Source organism: Ictidomys tridecemlineatus, chromosome 4 (assembly GCF_052094955.1).
Source record: "Ictidomys tridecemlineatus isolate mIctTri1 chromosome 4, mIctTri1.hap1, whole genome shotgun sequence".
NCBI classification, from domain to species: domain Eukaryota; kingdom Metazoa; phylum Chordata; class Mammalia; order Rodentia; family Sciuridae; genus Ictidomys; species Ictidomys tridecemlineatus.
This window is the reverse complement of record NC_135480.1, coordinates 65,063,114-65,088,296: the sequence shown is the minus strand read 5'-3', so window position 1 is coordinate 65,088,296 and position 25,183 is coordinate 65,063,114. Positions and strand designations below refer to the sequence as shown.

General features: G+C 36.2%; 1 protein-coding gene and 1 non-coding gene across 11 annotated transcripts in view; one reads left to right on the top strand and one right to left on the bottom strand.

The window, feature by feature from the left end:
- The first annotated feature begins 463 nt into the window (after positions 1–463).
- Positions 464–12,665, top strand: LOC101970449 (uncharacterized). The gene is made up of 3 exons (XR_013437808.1): positions 464–626; positions 1,534–1,586; positions 8,630–12,665. It is a non-coding gene; the product is annotated as an uncharacterized LOC101970449 (transcript).
- The window catches only part of Myo7a (myosin VIIA), an 88,786-nt gene continuing 73,973 nt past the window's right edge, over positions 10,371–25,183 (bottom strand). For all 10 annotated transcript variants that reach the window (XM_078046720.1, XM_078046723.1, XM_078046715.1 and 7 more), the window contains one exon: positions 10,371–25,047. In XM_078046720.1, the coding sequence (XP_077902846.1) occupies positions 24,958–25,047 (90 nt within the window). In that variant the 3' untranslated portion in view covers positions 10,371–24,957. The remainder of the gene's footprint in view (positions 25,048–25,183) is intronic.

The window sequence follows — 25,183 nt, the reverse complement described above, 5'->3', positions numbered from 1 at the left end:
GTCCTGAGCTGCTTGACTCTGCCATTCCCTTTTGCCATGATGTACTGCCTCACCTTGGCCCAGAGATATGGAGTGAGTCAACCATGGACTGAAACTCTAAAACAAAATAAATGTTTCCTCCTCTAGATTGTTCTTGTTGTTCTTTTGGTCATAGCAACACAGAAACTGAGTAAAATAATGACATACTTTTTTCACTCACATTTTATAGATGTGAGCAAAATTTAATCACATTGAACAATTACAGTAACAAGCACTGCTGACTTATAGTTAAGCCATTTGGGGAGAAATTAGAGATGAAGGGTGAATACTGTTTTGTCCTTTCTATATCCCCTGCATGTGTGTGACAATGACTTAGAATAGCTGCATAATTTCTAATAATTAATGTGTTTGAGACTGCCACATCTATAAAGTCTTCTTTACCTAGTCTGCCCCTTTCTTCTCTTCTTCCAGCCTAGACAGCAGAGCAAGGGACTTAGCCCATAGCATCTAAAACTCCTTCCAACTGTAAAGTTCTTTAACAGTGGTTTGTTTTATGTTTTGCAGTCACCAACAAAGTATCTGTTCATATGGCTTTTCACAGATATTGTTTCTGCAGTTTTCATTATTGCTATATTTTTTTATTGCTGGTAAGTACATATTTATAATTTTAAATGAATTTTGTTCAAATAAAAAAATGGATTTTTATAGAAATTTAGAAGAAACAGTTATACTCTTCCTATAATCATACATGGCAAGATGGGCCTTACAATTTGAACTTCTTGTTCTTCTTATGCTGCCACACCTTCCTCTTTTCAACACAAGATAATATTTTCAGGACAAGGACCCTCTCTAACATTTAATCAAGTCTGTTACCATAGATTCAGTGTGGAGCAGTTGGGAGGGGATAGGGGTTGTCTAGAACAAGTGCCTCCACCTTTCTACTTGCCAAAATGAAAGAGCAGGATTTTGACCAGGGTCACAGACCGGGAAGGATAAGTTTTGGAACTGGCTTTGCTCTTTTGTTGCTGGGTAGTTCTGGGAAAATCACTGTCCCTTTCCGGGTTATAGTTATCTGTTAAAGAAAATGACATTTGAGAATACTTGCAGGAGAAATACAATAGGATTGCAAATTTTAAGGTTAGAAAAGCAAAGGGACATCCTGGAAGAAGAAGGTTAGTTAGAGGAGACCATGGTTCTTTCTTTATTTATTTTTTTAAAGAGAGAGAGAGAGAGAGAGAGAATTTTATTATTTTATTTTTTAGTTTTCGGCGGACACAACATCTTTATTTGTATGTGGTGCTGAGGATTGAACCCAGGCCCCACGCATGCCAGGCAAGAGCGATACCGCTTGAGCCACATCTCCAGCCCTAAGACCATGGTTCTTTAGACCCCATTATTACCTGATTTGTGATTTAACCTTTAAAGTGAGGGAAGCATAAACCTGCTGATGTGAGAATCTGATCAGATAATGTTTCTTTTCTGACCACTGCCATGGATTTTTTGCCTTTTTTTCAAAAAGGCCTGTGAGTTTATGGATGGTTTTCTTCCTTCTAGGTGGAGAGAAATTAAAAAAGAAAAACTGCAGGAAAGTGTCAGTCCTCCCACAGGTAAAGCAAAGGCCTTACCCACTCCTTTCCTTCATCACTTCCTTTGCTTCAAAGAGACAGGATCTGCTTTTTGTGTTTCTGACAACAGCTGAGGGTGTCTGGGAAATTAGGGGGAAGGGACCAGGAAGAAATCTGGAAGTATAGTCAGTTCCACCTTTATCCATGGGTTTCAACCAAACTCCATTGGAAAATATTTGAAAAAAATGTTGTTGTTGCTAAGGTGTATTATGTAGTCAGGCTTACGACAGTTGTGTCTGTATTGATCATGTAGACTTTTTTAATGTCATGAGTCCTGTGTCACTTAACAATGGGGATACAGTCTCAGAAATGCTTTGTTAGGTGATTTTATTGTTGTATAAAGATCATAGAGTTACTTACACAAACCTAGGTAGAGTCTATATTTATTTATGTATATGTACACCATATAGTATAGGAGTGTGTGCATATATAAGGAATAGTATGGTAGAATATATAGTACATACATATATATATATATATATATATATACACACACACACACACACACATATATATAGTATATGGTATAGATGGTATAACTTAGTGCTCCTAGGACCATGATGAACAAAACAACATGGTATTAAATCAAGCATAGGAGAAAATGATACAATTGAGAGACTTAGTAAACATGAAATATATGAGGCTGCTGACAGAACAAAGACATACTGTTTTATGGTAAACCTTTTTATAAGAAGATATATTTAAATATATATTTTATGCATATTAAATATATATTTAATAAGATAGTTATTAAATTATAAATAATTTATCATCAAGTATTATACACTAGATATAATTGTAAAATTAGCAATACAGTAGATTTATTTATAAGAACATCAACACAGATGTGTAATGTGTTATACTTTGATGTCATGATGGCTAGAATTTCACTAGAAGACAGGAATTTTTCAGCTCTATTATGACCTTTTGGGACCACTATCATATATGCAGTCCATAACTGAGCTTAACACTGTTACGCAGCACATGACTTTGATTTCTAAACAATACAAGGAAAAGACTATTTATATGCCCTTATATCATATTAAGTATTGAGAGTAATCTAGAGATGACTTAAAATTTCATGGGAGGATATGTATGCATTATATATCTATTTTATACAAGAGACTTGAGCATCTACAGAGTTTGAGGATGTTATTTGTCTAATAGGGGATGGCTACATAGACTGCTAGAGATTCTGGAAGACCCTTTATATCAAGCTTCAGATTTTAGGCTTTTATCTTCTAAGTAATGAGATCCGTTGGAAGATTTCAAGCATAAGTGTTAATGTGTTTACTTCTTCATATATTCATGCATCACACAATTATGAGTACCAACTTTATGCCAGGTGCGCTGGGAGAAGTTGAAGATAAATGAAAATGTGAAGGGTGGCCTAAGAGAGAGCAGTGAGGAAGCAGGCAGCTTATCAGTTGACACATTAAGCCAGGCACCTAGGTCCAGGCTGCAGAGTAGCTACCATGCCCAGTAGGGGTGAAGATGTTTGATGGCGCTTCAGGCAATCAGGAGGTGACAAATGTGTTTCAAACATATGAGTGGTAAGGTCATATGTGATTAAGGAAGTGAGATACACCCAGCGAAAGGAAGGGAAGCTAGAACTTTTTTCTCAGAGGGTTGTGAGGATAATCACAGTGAGGTAATAGTTTTGGAAACCAGCGCAATGTCAGAGGGAAAACCAATTAGGCAGAAATTGCATTATGGTTTATTGTTTCCTTCCATAGTTCCTAGACTTTAAGTAAAGGTGCAGTCATAAAATCATGAGTTAATTTCATTTCTGTGGACAATATTGAAAATCCTAAGATTCTATATACCAGCTAGCAGAGGATTGAATTAGGATTGTGGGAATGGATCCACAGGGCCATGAAAAACTTAGTTTAGAAATTTGAATAAATTAAGTGGAGTTCAGTGGTCTTTATCTTATGTGCTTTATAAAACTTTAAGCCAAGTTCATCTAAATTTCTAAGTAGCAGAGAGATCTCAGTTCCTTGTTTCATGGATTTTAAGATCATTCTACTGGCTATGTTAAGAAGTCTGAGGGCTGTATTCCAGCTGTTTATCATTATAAATAGTTGTATTAGTAAACTAGGGCTGCTGTTCAGAGAAAAAAAAAAAGATAAGCACAGTGCTATACATCTATAATCCCAGCACCAGGAGGATTGTGATCAAGGCCAACTTCAGCAACTTAGCCAGATCTTGCCTCAAAATTTAAAAAATCAAAAGGGATGGTAATGCAACTTAGTGTCAGAGCATTTCTGGGTTCAATCCAGAAAACAAAACCAAACAAAAAACAAAACAAAACAGAACATAGACTGTGTGGTGTGAACAGCAGAAATTTGTGTTCTCATAGTTTTGGAGGCTAGAAGTCCAAGATCAAGGAGCTAGCAAATTTGGTTTCTGGGAGAGCTTTCTTTCTAGCTTATATGTAGCTACCTTCCCAGGCATCCTCATAGGCCTTTCCTGTGTGATTGTTTGTAAAAAGAGAGATCTCTTCCTCCTCTTAAAGACATCAGTGCTACCAGAATAGGGACACATTCTCATGACCTCATTTACCCTTAATTATCTTCTTAATAACCCTGTTTCCAAATATGGTCACATTGAGTGTTAAGGCTTCAATATAAATTTGGTGAAGGCAAAATAATATTTCAGTCTATAACAATAATCCATCCAAGAAATGATTTAAGCATGGAAATACTTCAGAAACGTGCAGAGAGGTTTTGAAAGAAAAATTTAAAAACTGTAAGTTTGGATGAAGGAGATAGCTATAAATGCCTTAGAAGTACTAAGTTAACTTGTCCCTATTCCCTGCCATGTTGAAATGATGATAAGGATGTAAAAATAAAACAAATTTAAAATGTTCCCTGTTTTAAAAGATCTTAAGATGCCTGAGAGTTCAATTTTGCCTGCTTTAAGCAGAAATAAAATGTATTTTAAAGCTATTTGGGTATCTCCAAGAAACACATAGAAGGTGTTGGGCCAAGTTTAAAATCAGAGAAAGAACAAGGAAGACTAGACAGAAGCCAGGACCTCAGCAAACACCAGAGCCTAGATCCATTCAAGTTAAGGATGATGGAGCCTCAGGAGTATCACATCTTAAACCACAACCACCTCCAAAATGGGCAGTGATGTACTTGCTGATGACAGGGTTCCTACTATAATGCACTTCTCTCACCGTCTTCTGTTTCATGTCTTCTGTTCTATTCTGTTCTATTTCATGTCTTCTTTGCTCTATTTTAATATGTTTTCCCCCCTCGTTGCTTTTTAAGATTGTTCCTTTTATTATTGATTTTTGGTAATTTGATTATGATTTACTTTTGAGGTGTGTGTGCTAAACACACACACACATATTTTTATCCTGCTTAGGGTTTGCTCAAGTGCTTACATTTGTCAGAGTAATTTTCATAAGGTTGAACAAATTTTCAGTCTTTTAATTTTTTCAAAAAAAAATGTATGCCCTTTCTCTTCTTCACTTGTTTCTGGGATTCGAATTACATGGATGTTAGAGAGTATGACATTATCCTATAGGTGATACAGGATAATACTGAGATTCTGATCATTTTTATTTTTAGCCTATAATTTCTTTGCTTCATTGTGGGTATATTCTATCGTGTATATTAGGGGTTTTTGTTGCTTACCTCACTTACCTCAAACCTTAAAAAACATAAATTTATTGTGCCACAGTTATAGGTTAGAAAAGTTCTGTTTAGAGTCTTACCAGCCTGAAATCAGAATAACAATGTGGCTGCAAATGTTTCTGAGGTTTAGGGTCCCCTTCCAAGTATTCTAATTGTTACCACAATTTCATTCCTTATATTACTGACATCTCATCCTTGCTTTCTTAATGGCTATTGGCAGTTTTGCTCTGATCTCCTAGAGGCCACCCTCAAGTCCTAGCCATATGTTCCTTGGCAACTTACTTCTTCAGTCAACAAGAGACCATCTCTCCAGTCTGCTATGATGGAGTCTTGTAATATAATGTAATCATGGAAGCAACTATCTCACTGTTTTCATCATATAACAAACTTATCACGTCCCATTATAGTCACAGATCTCACCCTACTCAAGGGAAGGCGATTTACAAGGGATGTATACTGGAAGTTAGGAAACTTGGAGGCTAACAAAGCATTCTGCCTCCCATCCTATATTAGACTTCACTGATATTTTCTTCAGTAATCTTACCTGATGTTAATTTCAAACAGGAAAATTTTCATTTCAAATATTGTATTTTTCATCTCTACAAGTTCTTTTTGGTCCTTTTTATATTTCTCTTATTGTATTTGTGTTTTCTTTAAATATCTGAACATAGTTAAAATAACTGTCTTAATATTCTTGTTTACTGGTCTCATCATCTCTATTTTTTCTGGATCTGTTTATATTAACTGATATTTCTGGATACAGATCATATATTCCTACTTCTTAGCACATCTAGAATCTGTCATTATTTACCATATTATAAATTTTCAAACATGTACTGATTGAATTAAAAATACTTTTTAAAAATCTATTCTGTAAAACATAAATATAATTTTTAGAAAAATAACCACGAAACAAAAATATGATGAAAGTGTATTATTTTAAAATTTTCCAAATCTCTTTAATGTCTGGATTAATAAAGGAGAAGAATTCTAATTTCTGCTTCTAAATTCAGTCTCTTGTAATATCACTTGTCATGTGGCTTCTGGAAAACTCCACTGAACATTAATGAGACAATAAGGAAGAAAACAGAAAATAACTAGTATTATTATGAAGGTAACTCTGGTTTTAGAGACCCCCCAGAAGAGGGTCTTACAGACCTCCAGAAGTTCTTAAATGATGGTATAAGACCTGCTGATCTAAATTTTCATATTTGTCGGAAAAAAGTATATATAATGTCTCATCTCTGAGGACATTCATTAGTATAGATAATTGAAGCATCTGTAATCATAATCATATTCCTTAATAATTTTGTGTCTTCATTGTCAAACTATTAATCAGTGTCACTAGAAATTTTTAAATTTTATTATCCTTTGATGAAAGACATGAGTATAAATATCCAGGAAGCTGAAGGAACTCCAAGTGGGATGAACTCAAATTCACACCAACACACATTAGAATAGAACTATCAAAAGGCAAAGAAATGCAGGCAGGGACCAAAAGAAAAACAAACCAAATCTATAAGGCATGTGGAAAAAAGTAGCACAGTGACAGACATCCCTCCTTAGTAATTATTGCTTTAAATGTAAACTGCCCTAAAAAATGAGATTAGCAAAATGAATTTGGCAAAACATGAACCACCTATATGCTGTTGTACAAGAAACTCAGTTTAGATCCAAAGAGACAAATGAATTGAAAGTGGAAAAATGAATAAAGATATTCCACATAAATAGTAAATGAAGAGGCAAGGAGGAGTAGTTATACTAATATCAGACTAAATAGGCTTTAATCAAAGAAGTCCTCACGTAATTTCATCTCACTCTGGCAGTCATCAAGAATACAAATAATGATAAATTTTGGTAGAATGTGGGGAAATAGGAACACTTTTACACTGTTGGTGGGATTATAAATTAGTACAACCACTGTGGAGATTCCTTATAAAACTAGAAATGGAACCATCATATAACCCAGCCATACCACTCTTTATTATTTATCCTAAGGAATTAAAGTCGACATACTATAGAAAAAGATGCATATTGATATTTATAGTAGCACAATTCATAGCAGCCAAGTTATGGAACTAGGCTGGGTACCCATTAATAGACAAGTAGATAAAGAAAATGTGGTATATATGCACAATGAAGTTTTGTTCAGCCATAAAGAAGAATGAAATTATGTCTTTGCAGGAAAATGGATGGAACTTGAGATCATTATGTTAAGCAAAACAAGCCAAACTCAGAAGGGCAAGAGTCATGTGTTTTCTTTCATATGTTGTGATAAAGAGAGAAAGTGGGGAGTGTGGGGGATCATGAAAATAGAACAGAGACCAGTAGAATAAAGGAGGGGGGACCAGAAAGAGGGAGGAGGAAAGGGGAACTGGGGATCAAAATTGACCAAAATTTGTTGTTATATTGTATGCACAAATATGTAATAATGATTTCTATTATTATATATAATTATAATGCACCAATAAAAAATTTTTAGAAAGTCCTCACAAAGGAAGGTATAGTTACTGGAAACTATAAAATTTACTGAAAGAAGACCTAAATAATTGGGAGCAATATATCATGTTCATAAATTAGAAAAGCTAATATTAGCTATCATGGAATTGACCTACAAAGTCAGTTCAAGTCCAATAAAAATCCCCTTCTTCCTTTGTAGCTAACAAAAAAAAAATTAAGCTCATATGTTTCTTGAAAATTCAGATATACTCAGGGCAAAAATAACTTAAGCATTCTAGGCTTACTTTTTCAGATTCTCATTTGCTAGATTTTGGCTCCATAGTTCTTCTCACCATGTTCTAAACTCTTTGATAGTTTTAAGAAATTTTCTTGTTTTTATATCATCTAGTTTTTAATTTCCTTAAACAAAAGGATTAGTGTCTCAATTTTTTAATTATATTATTTAAAGTCTCTACCTTGTTTCTTTCTATCAAACAAAAATTATTTGTTTAGCATTTGTTGTATGACAGACACTTTTATTCACTCTGTATTTAGTGGCAAACAAAACATAGGCTGTGCCCTTAAAAAGCCCCCATTCTAATTGAGGATGTATTCAGTTTTCTGTTTAAACTGATTTGCAACCAATGATTGTGAAGTACATAAACTGTAAGCAAATGTTAGTCCTTGCCTTCTGAGGGCCTCCATAGTAAACTAGAGCCTCATAGTAGACTCTTCAGCAACAGCGCCAGTCCTAGGATGATTTCTAGGATCATAATAAAATTTGTACAAAATCTGAGAAAGAGGGGAGAGCTTGGAAGAAAGCACTTTGAGTAAGTGAGGAGCTAACATTTGAGAGATGATTTGGATTTCATGCATGACTGGCAGAGATGGAGAAGTGACATCTGAGGAATCTATATTTGTGTCTTTTCTATCCCACAGATAGTCCCAGCACAAGCTTCTCAGGGGAACACAACGAGCATGGAGAAGTTTCACGCTTACCTGTAAAGCCTCCTGCCAGAATCGCGCAAACTCCTTGGATTCCTGTACCCCTCCAGCCGGCTTTAACCAGGAATGTACAGAAACATCCAGAAAGCTTCCATTTTGTACAAGCTCCCAAGAACAAGATCACACCACTGACACCTATTGATAGTGATGATAAATCAGTGAAGTCCACGGAGATCATTAAACATACCCAAGCATCCCCCTGGGAGGATAACAGCGAGTCCACCTTCCAAACTACAGTTACCTCCTTGAAGACAGATGAGCTAGCAGAGCTAGCAATGCCCTCCACAGAGTACTCATCTGAAACACAAATTCAAGAGATCACATCAGTACACTCCGAAGAATCCTTTGAAACACTACATTCTACCACATCCTCCTTTAAAATTCAACCAAACAAAAATTAGCCACACCTGTCTCCTTCTTCTTCTTCCTCTTCCTCTGTGTGCCTTAGGCTGGTGATGGTGAGGAGTTGTCCAGAAGTCATACAGAAGGGTCATCCAGGCTTTCTACATAACCATTCTGGACCAGGCTTTCTATAAACAGTGCCTCTCAAAGGGATAGGCAAACAAGAAACTGTGACATGTGGTCTTGGAACTGGAGCTAGTTGCTTTCTGGGTTGTCTTACAACAGTTGTCTTTACATTCTAACTCTTCCACGGTATTCTTCTAAGGAATGACTGTGGTGAATATCAGCATGTAATAAAGGCACCCTCTCAGGAAGCCAGAGGTAAGTGGTGTATTCTTTGGCCCCCTCTCTGATCGCCCAGGCTCTCGAAGACTAGGGGATGGTACAATAGTGATGCCATCCTATGCCAGGGAATGATAGTGGCATGGGCATGAGTCAGGGGCAAGCATCTTATTCCATACACATATTTTATGATCTAGTGTATTGCGGATGCTTCCTAATACCATGTGGCTCACTGATTCACCAAAGCATAATCCCATACCCACCCCACGGCCATTGGCCTTGAAAGAAATCCAGAACTACAACACATGCCTGGATCCCTGTCATCTGGAGGAGCCCAAGGAAGGCAGGCCTAGGATCTACCAAGTGAAAGAAGAAGTATGACGAGATAAAAATGGAATATTTAAAAATACATCATTAATCAAACCCAGGTATAAGCTCTAGAGCCTGTCTTCTTGCTTGAAGACAAGAATAGGATATTGCCATTTCCCTCAAATAAGATTCAGTGTATTGCAAGAGTCAAAACAAATATAAATAAATTCATATATTTAATTCTTCATGGTATAACATGATTAATTGCCAAATAAACTCATTTAGGCAGTATATTTCTTGGGATCCAGAAAATTAAAAGTTACATTATTTTAAATCTAGGGAAGAATTAGAATTGGATTTTGAAGATTGACTGGGATTTGAAAAAGAAGATGAACAGAGTATGTATTAAATAGGCTAGACAACATAAAATAAAACTTTTAAAACCAATCAAACATTCTTTTTACTTGTCCTTTTTAAAACTGTATTAAGGGCTGGGGATTTGGCTCAAGCGGTAGCGCGTTCGCCTGGCATGCGTGCGGCCCGGGTTCGATCCTCAGCACCACATACCAACAAAGATGTTGTGTCCGCCGAGAACTAAAAAATAAATATTAAAAATTCTCTCTCTCTCTCTCTCTCTCCCTCTCTCCTCTCTCACTCTCTAAAAAAAAATAAATAAACTGTATTAAAATATATATAACAAAGTTTATTATTATAACCATTTTAAATACAGTTCAGGGGTATTAATTACATCCACATTGTACAGTTATCACTGGAGCCCATATCCCAACTTTTTCAACCTATAAAACAAACTGAATTGAAAAAAGATTGAAACCATAAAACAACTAGAAGAAAACAGGGGGAAAGTTTGTTGATATTGGTCTGGATATGACTTCAAGAACATTGGTAACAAAAGCAAAACACAGACAAGCAGGACTACATCAAGCTAAAAAAGCTTTTGCACAGAGAAGGAACCAGTCAACAGAATGAAAAGACAACCTGTAGGTTGGGAAAAAATAGTTGCAAACCTTACCTCCGATAAGGGGTTAATACCAAAATATATAAGGAACTCAAACAACTCAAAAGCAAACAACCTGATTTAAAAATAGGCAAATTGCCCAGACAGACATTTCTCAAAAGAAGACATACAGATGGCCAATGGGTTATAAAAAATTAGTATCACTAATGACTAGGGAAATGCAAATTAAAACCACAATGAAATATTACCTTGCATTTGCTAGAATGGCTATAATCAGAAGAAGGATAACAAGTATTGACAATGATGTGAAAAAATAGAATCCTGTGCATTGTTGTAAAAATAAAAATTATCAAAACTATGATGGAAAACAATGGAGAGGTTCCTTAGCAAATTAAAAGTAGAACTACCATTTGATCCAGTACTGGGTATATTTGCAAAGGAAATTAAGTCAATCTGTCAGATATTTCTACTCCTCTGTATACTGTAGCATTATTCACTATAGCCAAGATAAGAGAATAACCTAAATGTCCATCAATAGATGAATGGATAAAATACGGTATATTTATACAGTGGAATATTGTTAACCCTTAAAAGAAGATAAATCCTGCCATTTATGATAGCATGGGTAAACATGGAGGAACATTTTACTAAGTGAAGTAAGCTAGACATAGAAAGACACTACATGAAATCTAAAATAGACTCAGAAGCAGAGAGTAAAATGGTGATTGCCATGGGGTAGGGGAGGGTTAACAGGGTAAATGTTGGGTACAAAGTTTCAATTATGAAGATGGAACAAGTTCTGAAGATCTTATGTACAGCAATGTGATTATAGTTAACAACATTATATTGTTTACTTGAAATTTGCTAAGAGGGTAGAACATAAAGGTTCTCACCATTAAAATTAAATAAATAGTAACTGTGGTATGTTGGATATGTTAATTAGCTTGATTATGGTGAATATTTCACAATATGTAGGTATATAAAAAAATCAAGTTAAATACCTTAAATGTAACTTTTTGTCATTCCCCTTTTCCCCCAGCCCCTGGCAACCACCATTCTACTTTCTGTCTCTGTGACCAACTTCTCTGCTTAGCAAGTAAAATTGTATGGTATTTGCCCTTTTCTGACCTCCTTATTTCACTTGGCATAACATTTTCAAGTTTCATCCATGTTGTAGCATGTGTTAGAATTTCCTTCCTCTTTAAAGTTGAATAATATTCCATCTCATGTTTATACCATGTTTTTCCATTTACCCACAGATGGATACTTGGGTTGCTTCTGCCTTTTGACTATTACTATTATTGCTGTTATAAAAATGGATATACAAAAATATCTTCATATCCCACTCTTATTATTTTCTTTTATTTATTTTGGGTTCAATTTGCTCTTTTTCTAACTCCTTAAGATGGTAGCTGAAATCATTGATTTGAGACTTTCTTTTCAAATGTAGTCATTTACTGATTCAGCTTTCCTCCTACATACGCTTGTGTATTGCCTCCTAAGTATATCATAGATTTTGATGTGTTGTTGCTATAGTTTGTATTGATCTCTCCAAAATTCATATGTTGGAACATAATACCCAATATGATAGTATTAAGAGGTAAAGCTTTTGGGGAAGTGATTGTTATGAACCCAAAACTCTACCTTCATGAATGGGTAATGCTCTTATAAGTTGAAGGATTGATTCAAGATGGAAGATTAGAGGAAGACTGCATTTGTGGTTACTCTGTGACTTGGGATTCATGCAGCAGGAATATTGCTTCTCAGCAAGGTGCATGAAAGAGGCATTTCACTAAAACTCAATATTGGACAGAGTTTCTTAGAGACTCAGAAATGTGGTTACATTAAAAGAAGAAATGAGACTGGGGCAAAGGACAGGTAGCTGATTATGAAAGAAAAAGGAAATGGGTAGATAGAGTTCCTCATCAATCAGTTGCTAACACCTCCAGGGGAGGAGAAAGATTGCACTCTCCAACACAAGCAATTACCCTTTGGGCAGCTCTTTTCCTGCTTTTTAGTAGCAAACCTGACAACTATAAAAATGCAAGACACCTCCACTCCCATGGGCACCAGCTCTGGGTCCCCTCCTCTTGCCTTGGTGTTTCTCAGGTGTTTAATCCTCAACACTGGGAATCTGGTTTTCAAGACCAGTATCAGAAAGACTACATTGAAGCCAAGCTGGTTTTGACATGGTAGTAGCAGCATTAGTGGAGCTGGTTCAGCATGGAGGGAGAACATAGGAGGAGACACAACAGAAAGATTTAGTACTGAAAAACCTGAGATCAGAAAAGCAGCCTAGTCTGGTGTTTGAAAAATGCTGTGTTTCTAAAGTGGCCATGGAGAGCTGAGGCAGGAGCCAACCTGAGGCAGCCAAGTTGTAGCTACTGCTGTGAAGCTGTGAGATTACAGCAAACACTACCATAGGTTCCCAGCAAGTGCCTAGGATGTACTTAGCAGAATGGGAGCAAAACAGGCACAGAGAAGATATCAGTCAGGAGGATGCAAATCAGAAAAGCAAAGGGGAACCCAATTCACTTCTCCTTTGATTCTGGCAGCTCACGTGACCAGCTGAAACTGGTCTGGCATCGGAATGGGCAGGTGTGAATACACTCAGGGACTAAGCCTAGGAAGACTGTGTACATGGGCAGCAAAGTGTGTGGAAGATTGGTTCCCCTGCCCTACAAGGCTCCTGAGATCCATACTCCCAATAGATTGGCAATTGCTAGGCCCCAGGGGTGTGTTGATCTAATCTCTCCATAGCGGATACCACCCAACAAAGCCCCTGAGACCCAATTAGACCTAAGCCCTGACCCCAGAACTTCCTTCATAGAACTCTGCAGCAGCCTCACCCTAGGAGTACAAGGATCTGGTCGGTGCAGGTAAAACTCCAACTGACAGTAATTCCCAACCCATCCTACCTCATACAGGTGAGAAGATAAGCTGAGACTTATTTGAACCAGTTTCAGTATTAAGCCACTCCAACTGGCAACTTGGAGAGCAAAGTAAAAAGAGGAATGGGGTTAACAACCCCCAGAAGAACCAAAAAGAAAGTTGGGCATAGACAATGACCATTATTCTCATTGATTATTTTGACCATCTTAGTGGAAATGATTCCTTCACTTTTCATTAAAAATCCTTTTTCTTTTTTTATGCACGTGTGTGTGTGTGTGTGTGTGTGTGTGTGTGTGTGTTTTGTGCTGAGTGGTTCATGAACATATGTGTTATTTTCCTTACTTTTTAGCATTTTTTAATGTGGTTATTTTTCCTTGCCTTATCTCTTGAGGGTTAGGGTTTTGGATTGTATATTTTCGTTTTATTTTGTTTTCATTTGTTTCTCTTTTTTTTCCTCCTTTGTTATAACCATCACCTGCTACATCTTTTCTGCTATTCTCTCTGTTCACTTTTTGAAATAGTAAACTCTTTACTACCTCCTGTAACATTTATTTTCTTAATTAGCTCTACTCTTACCATCTTTTAGAACTGATTGGTTTATATAACCAACCATTAGTGCTGTTGCAAATATTACTGCTGTGGATGACATAATTGACACCTGTTGTTTTCTTTAATGCCAGGTCTAGTTTATAGTTATTGTTTTTGCTGTAGAAACTTTGCTGCTCAACTACACTCAACCAAAAGACAGTGCACCTTGCTACACACACAAATTAATACTCAATCCTCATCTATAATACAAAGAATAGAAGAGACAAACACCCAAACTGATGACCAAGCTCCAAGTAGAAACAGCTAGGAGTGGGCCCCAAGGTCCCCCTCTATGGACATCTGCTGCTGTAGCAAAAACAGAATACCATACCTATGAGGTGGTCTCAATCTAGATCACTCTAGGACACTTTGGCAAGTGAAGACTGTGCCCTAAAAAGGCCCACTCATAAGAGTGGAAGAGAAATCCCTTTCAATAGATGCATAAGATCCAACACACGACTACAAGAAATATGAAAAAAAACAAGATAACATGGAATCTCCTAAAATTCATAATTCACCAGCAACTGACTCCAAAGATATTGAAGTGGATGGAATATCAGATAAAGAATTCAAAAGAATTATTATAAAAACGCTCAATAAATTCCAAAAGAATACAGAAAAACAACTGAAGTTAGAAAGTAAGTACAGAATATGAATGAGAAATTCAATAAAGAGATTGAAATATTGAAAAAAATCTTGGATGAAAGACACAATAAGATGTTCAGTTGAAAATCTCTCTCATTGAGTCAACCATGCTGAAGACAGAATCTCAGGCCTGGAAGACAAAATGGACAGCATTGAACATTTAGACAGCATTAAAGAAAGGAAAAGAAGTAACCATGATCAGAATACACAAGAACTCTGACACAACATTTAGAGACCAAATTTAAGAATCACTGGAATTGAGGGTTTTGAGATGCATGATAATGGGATGGATAACAACTTCATGGAAATAATAACAGAAAATTATCCAAACCTTCAGAATGAGATGGACATCCATTCAGAACCTCTAATAGGCAAGATCAAAAAAGAACCTCTCCATGACACTTTATAATTAAAATGCCTAATGTACAGAACAAGGATGGAATTTTAAAAGCCCTAAGAGAAAAGCATCAGGTCACACTTAGAGGGCTTGAAATGATGCAAGTCCTGAAAGAAAATAATTCAACCAAGACTGCTACATCCAGCAAAACTATCCTATAAAATCAATGAAGAAATAAAAATCTAAGATAAGCAGAAACTAAAAGAATACATGACTACTAAACTGGCACCACAGAAAATACTTAAAAGAAATACTACACATAAAAGAAATCAAAAACCATAGACCTCTCAAATGGACAAATCTCATTTGAAGAGTAGTTAAGCAAATGAGAAACAGAACCAAATTAAACATTAGAAATAAATCAAGGGGTAGGAATTAGTAAACCTCTATAATAACATTGACTGTAATGCTCTTAACTCTTATTAAAATAAACAGGGTGACAAAATAGATTTAAAAACAAGACCCAAGTATATGCTGTTTTCAAGAGACGTGACTTAACAGGCAAAAACAGCCATAGGATAAAAGTGAAAGGATGGGAATTGATATATAATGCAAATGGAACCCCAAAACATCAGGCATAGCTATGCTTATATTCAACAAAGCAGACTTCAAGCCAAAATCAGAAGAAACACAGGTCACTTCACACTGGTAAAGGACACAATCCAACAGTAAATATTGTGACAGCAAATATTTATGCCCCAAATGTTGGTGTACCTAATTATACAAAACAGCATTCAGTTTAAAGACTCAGACAATACAATAATACTGGATGGTCTCAACACACCTCTCTCACCAATAGAGAGGTCATCCAGACATAAACTCAGTAAAGATTCTAAAGACCTAAAAAATAATAAATACCAATGGACATCTGTAGAATATTTTATCCAACAACACCTAAATTCACTTTCTTCTTAGCTTCTTGTGGAACCTTTTCCAAAAGAGACCATATTTTAGGCTACAAAGCAACTCTTAGGAAACACAAAATTATTGATCTAATCACTTGCATCTTATCTGATCATGATTGGAATGAAATTCAAAATCAACACACACACAAAATAAACCTTACAGAAATTATATAAACACATGGAGATTGAACAATACTCTCTTAAATGATGAATGGTTGACAGAAGAAATCAAGGGAGAAATATAAAAATTCTTAGATGATAATTGTGATAACAAATACCAGAACCTCTGGGACATTGTGAAGACAGTTCTTAGAGGCAAGTTTATAGCTGTGAGTACCTACATAAGAAAATCAGAAATATCCCAATTAAACAACCTAATGATGCATCTAAAAGGCCCTTGAAAAAGAAGAACAAACAAATTTCAAAATGAGTAGAATAAAGGAAATAAGATCAGAGCCAAAATCAATGAACTTGAGAATAAAAAAATACAAAGGATCAATAAAACAAAGAGTTGGTTCTTTGAAGAGATAAGCAAGACTGATGAGCCCTTAGCCAAAATAATCAAAGGAAAAAGAAAACCCAAGTTAACAAAATTAGAGATGAAAAAGAAGAAATCATCACTGACATCTCACAAATGCAATGAACCATTAGGGACTATTTTGAAAACTTACACTCCAATAAAGTGGAAAACCAAGAATAAATGCATACATTTCTATACAAATACAATCTACCAAAACTGAATCAAGAGGCCATAGGACACCTAAACAGATGAATAACTTGTAATGAAATAGAAGCAGTAATAAAAAGCCTTCCAGCAAATCAAAGCCCAGAACCAAATGGATTTTCATCTGAATTTTAAAGAACTACTGCCAATATTTCTCAAGTTATTTCATAAAATTGAAAGTGACTTTATAAATTTTATTTTTCATAAAATTAAAATTGACTTCCAAATTCATTCTATGAAGCCAGTATCACACCCATACCAAAACCAGATAATGAAACTTCAAGGAAAGAAAAACTATAGACCAATGTCCCTGATGAATTGTGGTGCAGAAATACTTAATAAAAATTATTAAATCTTGTTCAACAACATATTAAGAAAATTGTACACCATAACCAAGTTGGTTTTATTCCAGAAATGTAAGGATGGCTTAATATATACAAAATAATAAATGTAATTCATTACATGGTTAGAATTAAGGACAAAAATTAGTCATCTTAGTAGATACAGAGAAGTCCTTTGACCAAATTCAGCACCAATTCATGATAAAAACACTGAAAAACTAGGATAGAAGGAATCTATCTTAACATAAAGACTATATGGGGGAGGGAGGAGGCAACCTCATAATAAATGGGGGAAAACAAAACATTTCCTATAAAATCTGGGACAAGACAAGGATGTTCACTTTTACCACTTCTAATTAATATAATGCTAGAAATTCTAGCCAGAGCAATTAGGCAAGAAAAGGAAATAAAAGGGATAAAAATAGGGAGGGAAGGAATCAAATTATCACTGTTTGCAGATGATTTGATTCTTTACCTAGAGATCCAAAGGATTCCACCAAAAGACTGCTAGAGCTAATATACAAATTTGGCAAGGTAGCAGGTTACAAATTAACATACAAAAATCAATAGCTTTCCTGTATACCAACAGTGAAGCTGTTGAGAAAGAAATGGAATGGGGTTGTGGCTCAGCTGTAGAGTCCTTGCCTAGCACATGCAAAGTTCTGGGTTTGATCTTCAGCACCACATAAAAATAAATAAATAAAATAAAGATATTGTGGCCAACTACAACTTATATATATATATATATTAGGAAAACAATTCCATTCACACTAGCTTCAAAAAATATATAAAATATCTAGGAATAATTGAAGACCTCAAAAGATGGAAAGGCCTCCCATGTTCATGCATAGGCAGAATTAATGTTAAAATGACCTTATTATCAAAAGCAATATACAGATTCAGTGCAATCCCCATCAAAATACCAATGACATTCTTCGTAGAACTACGGGGAAAAAAAGTCCTAACATTTAGAAGAGTAAAATACCCAGAATAGCCAAAAACAATTTTAAACCAGAAAAGCAATGCTGGAGGTATCACAATACTTGACTTAGAGTTTATACTATAAAGCTATAGTAGCAAAAGCTGCATGGTATTACATAAAACAGAAACATAGGGCTGGGGTTGTAGCTCAATGGTAGAGCACTTATCTCGCACATGTGAGGCACTGGGTTCGATCCTCAGCACCACATAAAAATAAAGATTAAAAAAAAAAGACACATAGACGAGTAGTACACAATGAAGAAACAGAGAAACCCACACATCTATAGTCATCTGATCCTTGACAAAGATGCTAAAAACACACATTGGAGAAAAGACAGCTTTTTAACAAATGGTGCTGGAAAAACTGGTTGTCCGTATGTAGAAGAATGAAACTGGACCCTTATCTCTCACCCTGCACAAAAATCAACTCAAAATGAATCAAAGACCTAGGAGTTAGAATAGAAACTATGAAACTCTTAGAAGAAAATACAGGGTCAACACTCTAGCACATAGGCTTAGGCAATGACTTTCTCATTAAGACTCCTACCTAAATCTCTGGAAATAATGCCAAGAGTTAATAAATGGATGACATTAAATTTAAAAGCTTCTGAAAAGCAAAAGAAACAATTATGAAGAGAGAACCTACAGAATTGGAGAAAATTTTTGCTAGCTACTCTTCTGACAGCATTAATATCTAGAATAGATATATATATATATATATATATATCACATTACAAAAAAAATCCAATGACCCAATTAATAAATGGGCAAAAGAACCAGACATTTCTGAAAAGAAGAAATACAAATGGCCAACAAATATATTTTTTAAATGTTCTTTGTTAGCTGCTATGGAAATGCAAATCAAAACTACATTGAGGTTCCATCTCACACTAGTCAGAATTGCAGTCAACAGAATACAAATAATAAATGCTGGAAAGGATATAGAGAAAAAGGAACACTTTTATGTTCTTGATGGAACTGTAAATCAGTACAACTACTAGGAACCAGTGTGGAGGTTCCTCAAAAGACTAGGTGGAACTGCCATATGACCCACCTATATCATACCTCGGTATTTAGCCTGAAGAATTAAAATAAGCATACTACGATGATACATGCATACCCATATTTACAGCAGCACAGTTCACAATAGCCAAACTTTGAAACCAGTCTTGGTATCTATCAGTGAATGAATGGATAAAGAAAATGTACACAACAGAGTTTTGTGCAGCCATAAAGAAAAATGAAATTATAGCATTTGTAAGAAAATGGATGGAACTAGAGACCACTAACCACTATGTTAAGTGAAAGTCAAATTCAGGTCAAGGGAGGTATGTTTTCTCTCATATGTGGAAGCTAGAGAGGAAAAAGGAAAAGAAAGGTGCTGGTGGATCTCATGTAGATCAAAGGGAGATCAGTGGAGAAAAGGGACCAAGACTTACAGCCTAGGAGTACAATTACACAATATTTGTCAAGTAAAATAATAGCATCTAGTTAACTGGCAAGAGCTACAGAAATAAGAAAGGGGAGGACTGAGTGTAGGAGGGAAGGAAATATGAAGCAGGTAAAAAAAGAAAGGAAAAAATTGGGATAAGGAAAATTACAATTTCAGATAAATTGGCCAGTTAGCTCTAATGGAGGAGACAACTGTTCTTATTTTTTACCTATAATATTAATTTTATTGTCTATGTCATTGATTTTCCTTTAACTCCCCCTTTAACTGATAAAATAAAAATGCTTCAAAAAAGAAAAATGAAGGGAGCATCTTAGTCCCTTTTTGCCCTTCTGTTCCTTCTACCATGTGAAGACACAGCATTCTTCCTCTTCAGAGGATGCAGCAAGAAGTGCCAGTTTTGAAGCAGAGAGCCCTTGCCAAACACCCCAGGTTATAAGCTCCAAGAGGGAAAGGATTCGGTCTGTTTTTTTCCCCATATTTTTTATTGGTGAATTATAGTGGTATATAATGATGGAATTTGTTGTTGTTACATATTAGTACATGCACACAATATAACAATATAATTTGACCAATATCAGTCTCCATGACTTCCCTCCTCCTTTCCCATCTCCTACTCCTTGGTCCTTTTATTTATATATATATATATATATATATATATATATATATATATATTGTTTTAATATATATGTATGTATGTATATATATATGATGGATAAAGAAAATGTACACAGAGTACATATACATATGAATATGTATATACATACATATATATATATATATATATATATATATATATATATGAGAAGAAAAGAAAAAGGAGGAAACTACAGACCAATATCCCTGGTCAACATAAATCCAGAAATTCTAAAAAAAAAAATGGAATCTGATAGCACATAAAAAATATTACAATAGGGTTTTTTTTTGTGTCCTGCAACTTCATAGCTTATATCATACTGAATGTGGAAAAGATGAGTCTTCTCTGAAATCAGGAACTAGACAAGGATATCCGCTTCCACCTCTTGTTCAATATAACATTGGAAGTCTTAACTAAAGTAATATAAGAGAAGGAAATAAAGAGGATGTCTGCTGATAACATGATTCAATATATAGAAAAACCTACAAACTGCTTCAAAACTGATCAACATATTCAGTAAGATTGCAGGACACAAAATCAACAGAAAAATCAGTAGCTTTTTTTATATCCAATAACAAAATTGGTGAGAAAAAGATCAAAATATCAGCCTCATTCACGGTAGCTACCAAAATGGGAGGAAACTCACAACTAGGAATAAATTTAATCAAGGACATTAATTACTGCTACAATGAAAATTACAGAACACTGAAATAAATTGAAGAGGATGCAAAGAATGGAAAGATATCCCATCTTCATGGATTTAAAGATTTAATATTGTTAAAAATGACCATATAACCCAATCAGTTTACAAATTTGATGCTATTAATTTACTATCAAATTACTAATGACATTCTTCAAAGACAAGGAAAAGACTCCTAAAATTTGTATGGAACCACAAAATACCCCAAAGAGCCAGTGCAATCCCAAGCAAAAATAACAGACTGGAGGGGTCATAATACTGGACTATAAAACATACTATAAAATGACAGTAACCAAAAATCACATGGTGCTTTCATAAAAGCAATCACATTTTTTCACAAAAACAGAAAGAATATACATTGAAGAAAGTCTCTCCAACAAATGACGCTGCAAAAATTATGTATCCATTGGTAGAAAAAAGAAACTAGATTCCTATATCACTCACTACATACAAAAACCAACACAAAATGGATCAGAGACAAGACTCAAGACTGAAACCACTAGAAGAAAACATAAGGGAAATGCTTTAGGACATTAGTCTCAGAAAAGAGTTTTTTGGATATGACCACAAAAGCACAGGCACCAAATCCAAAAATGAACAAATGCGATTCAAACTAAAAATATTGTGTATAGCAAAGGAAACTCAACAAAAAGAAGAAACAACCTGAAGAATGAAGGAAATATTAGCAAATCATTCATCTGTTGAGTGAGTAATTTCCAGGGTATATAAGGAACTCAAACAACTTGATAGTAAAACACAAATAATTTAAAAATGAGTGAATTACCTGAATAAGCATTTCTCAAAAGAGAATCACAATGTCCATATAAAATATAAAATTTTTTTAGTGTTCAGCATCACCAATCATCAGGGAAAGGCAAATCAAAACCATGAGAGATTATGTCATCCCAGTTAGAATAGCTATTTTCTTTTTTCTTTTTTTTTTTATTGTTGGTCGTTCAAAACATTACACAGTTCTTAATACATCATCTTTCACAGTTTGATTCAAGTGGGTTATGAACTCCCAACTAGAATAGCTATTTTCAAAAAGACAAATAACAAATGCTAGAGAGGATGCAAAGGGAAATTCTCAGACACTGTTGGTGGGAAAATAAATTGGTATTGCCATTTATGGGAAACAATATGGAAATGCTTCAAAAAATTAGAAGTAGATCTACCACATGATCCACATATCCCGTAGAAATAAAGAGGCATCTGCACTCATGTTTATGGTAGCACTATTCACAAAATCCAAGATAAGGAATCAACCTAGGTGTCCATCAGTGGATGAATGGATAAAGAAAATGTGGTATACATATACCATGGAATGTTATTCAGCTATAAAGAATGAAATTCTGTTGACAAGAATGAATTCTGTGCAGCAATAATGAGTGGATCTAAAGGATTTTAAGTGAAATAAGTTAAGCAAAGAAAGAAAATACCCTAAGTTCTCATTTATATGTATAAAGCTAAAAAGTTAATTTCATAAAATTAGAGGATACAATAGTGTTTACAGAGCCTGGGAAGGATGTAGAGGAAGGAGGGATGGAAAGAGCATAATGGTTAGCCAGTGTAGGGGTGGAGCTGGATAGGAAGAATAACTTCTTTTTTTTTTTAAAGAGAGAGGGAGAGAGAGAGAGAGAGAGAATTTTTAATATTTATTTTTTTAGTTATCGGCGGACACAACATCTTTGTTTGTATGTGGTGCTGAGGATGGAACCCAGGCCGCACGCATGCTAAGCAAGCGCGCTACCGCTTAAGCCACATCCCCAGCCCCAGGAAGAATAACTTCTAACGTTCTAGAGCACATTAGGACAAATAGAAGTTGACAATTAATTGAATATTTCCAAGTAGTTATTAGAAAGGAATTTGAACATTCTCAGCCAAAAGAAATGATAAATGTCTGGGGTAATAGATATGTCAACTGATCTGCTTATTACACAATGTAACGTGTTAAGATATCACATAGAACCCCATAAGTAGGTACAATTACTGTCAATCAAAAAATGTTTTTATAAAAGTATGTTAGTTTCCAAAAATTAGGGGATTTTCCAGATATCTTTTTTGGGAAATTTAAGGCATTAGGATTGAAACCCAGAGTCTCACACATGCTAAATAAATCCATAATCTTACCACTAAGCTACACTCTCAGCCCCAACTTTTTCAGATATCTTTGTCATCAATTTCTAACTTAATTCCACATTGAGAGCAAATCATCTTATATTGTAAAATGCATAACCTGGAAGCTAGTGTTAGTCCCTCTCTTTTAAGAGTTTCCTTGGTTAACTTTAGCCTCACACAAACTTTTTTTGCCCCACACAAAACTGGAGGACCATCTCTAAGCTTGCATAAAAGCTTGGGGTTGGAAGAGTAGAGAACAAGCTGAGTCTGGAGTGGAGGCTGTTTTAACATTTAGCAAGTTCACATAGAGCAAACAAGAACTGGGCAATTGACACTTGAGGAATCTGTCCTTTCTAACCTCCACAGACATTCAGAAAACAGTTCCTACAATAGAAAAATAGTCATGGAAAACTCTTGAACTCTGACCATCTACCAGCCAGCTTGAATCAAAAGAAACGTCAGATACCTAAACTCACTCCATTTTATAGCAGTCCTCAAAGAGGAGGTCCTCAAAAAAACCTAACCAGGGTTTACCAAAAAAAACATCAAACCATCCATGCCCGCCAAGAATAATGCCAATGTCAAACCACCATGTCCACCAAAGAGAATATTGAACCACAAATATTCCTCAAGGAGGATATTATTCTGCCAGGGCTTGCCAAACCACCAGTGTCCCCTAAGAGGGATATAAAATCACCAGTGTCCCCCAGGGGTAATGTCAGCTGGGGAGATCAGGAATAGCACTTCCTGGAGGGTGGTTGGGCACATAGGTGTGGATGACCCAGACACTTGAATGTGTGAGGGAAAGAAGGACCTAGCTCTAACTTGAGGGCAAATCACAAACACTCCTATCTCACACTGATGTGTCTCTAAGCACTCATCCCAGCCATAACCCAGGAGATTCCCCATTCCCGAATCACCTCTGCCTGAAGCTCCTATCTCCAGACCTTCCCCAGCCATGCCCAAAATTGGTTGTCTCATACTGGATGCAAAGCAACAATTTGCAAACACCCACTGGACATAGCATTGTTTGAGGGGTTCTTGATATGGCTTGATGAGCCAAAGAGAATTGTCTGGCAGGGTGCAAGGACCATTCTGGTTCCCCTGGTCCTAGTTAAGACCCAGAAGATGGTTCCTCCTCTAATCTCCCAGCCCACACACAATGAAGTCCCCACATCTCAGACTTGATGTCCAGCACTTTCCTCCAACCCACTGTGGTGCCATCTGATCCATTTAAGACACTTTCAAGCATACCTTGAACTAAAGCACTCCAAAATCAAACCCAGAGCAGCTTGGCCAGGCAGCCACAGACCAAGGAAATAGCACACTTTTTTATAGATCTCTGCCCCTCCCCCAGCAAAGACACTGTAGGACCAGAGGACAAAACATGTACTTTTATGCCCTGAGATGATCAGGGAGACTTTAGCAGGACTCGGCACTCACATTGGAATATGCAAAAGTTGTCCATGCTCCTCACCCCAGCCAAGGATGCTGCATGTAGGGGAAGTGACCTAGTCCCTTGAGTTTCAGAGTATCCTATTCAATGCCTTGATTTGGTTGTTCCCAGTATGGAGAGCTCTCAATTCCTCTGCCCCCACAGTACACAGAAAGTCAAAGGGGGTCACATGATAGATCCAGTCTGAGACAGGAGAAGCACTGAAGGAGCACAGGTTCTTGCACTGGGAAGACCACAGCAAGCTAGGATGAGAGCTAACACAGGCGCCATGCACAGGTGGAGGGAAGTTGACCTCGTGGGAGATAGTTCAGAGCCCCAGTTGGTGTGGTCTGTGGTAGATGGCCAGCCCAGCCTCCATGCCTGGATGGCAAAGGTTCTCCCAGCTTCAGGAGTAATGGATGGGCCTGAGCCAGATGCTCCTTGGAGAGCAGGCACAGAGCCAGCACCTCCTTCCACTGTTTACTTGCCACTCCTGGAGCCCCGCTGCTTACTCATGGCTGTGAGCATCTGGCTGATGTAGGAAGTAAGGAGGTCATCCATCTTGTAGCCCTGGGAGCAGGGGTGGGAAAATAAGCAGAGCACAAAGTGAAACCAAGCCCAGCCATTTAGACCCAGACAGCTCCTGGGACACTCTGCAGTGAACAGAACCAGAACCAGGACCAAGGCAAATCCTGTCCCACTCAGC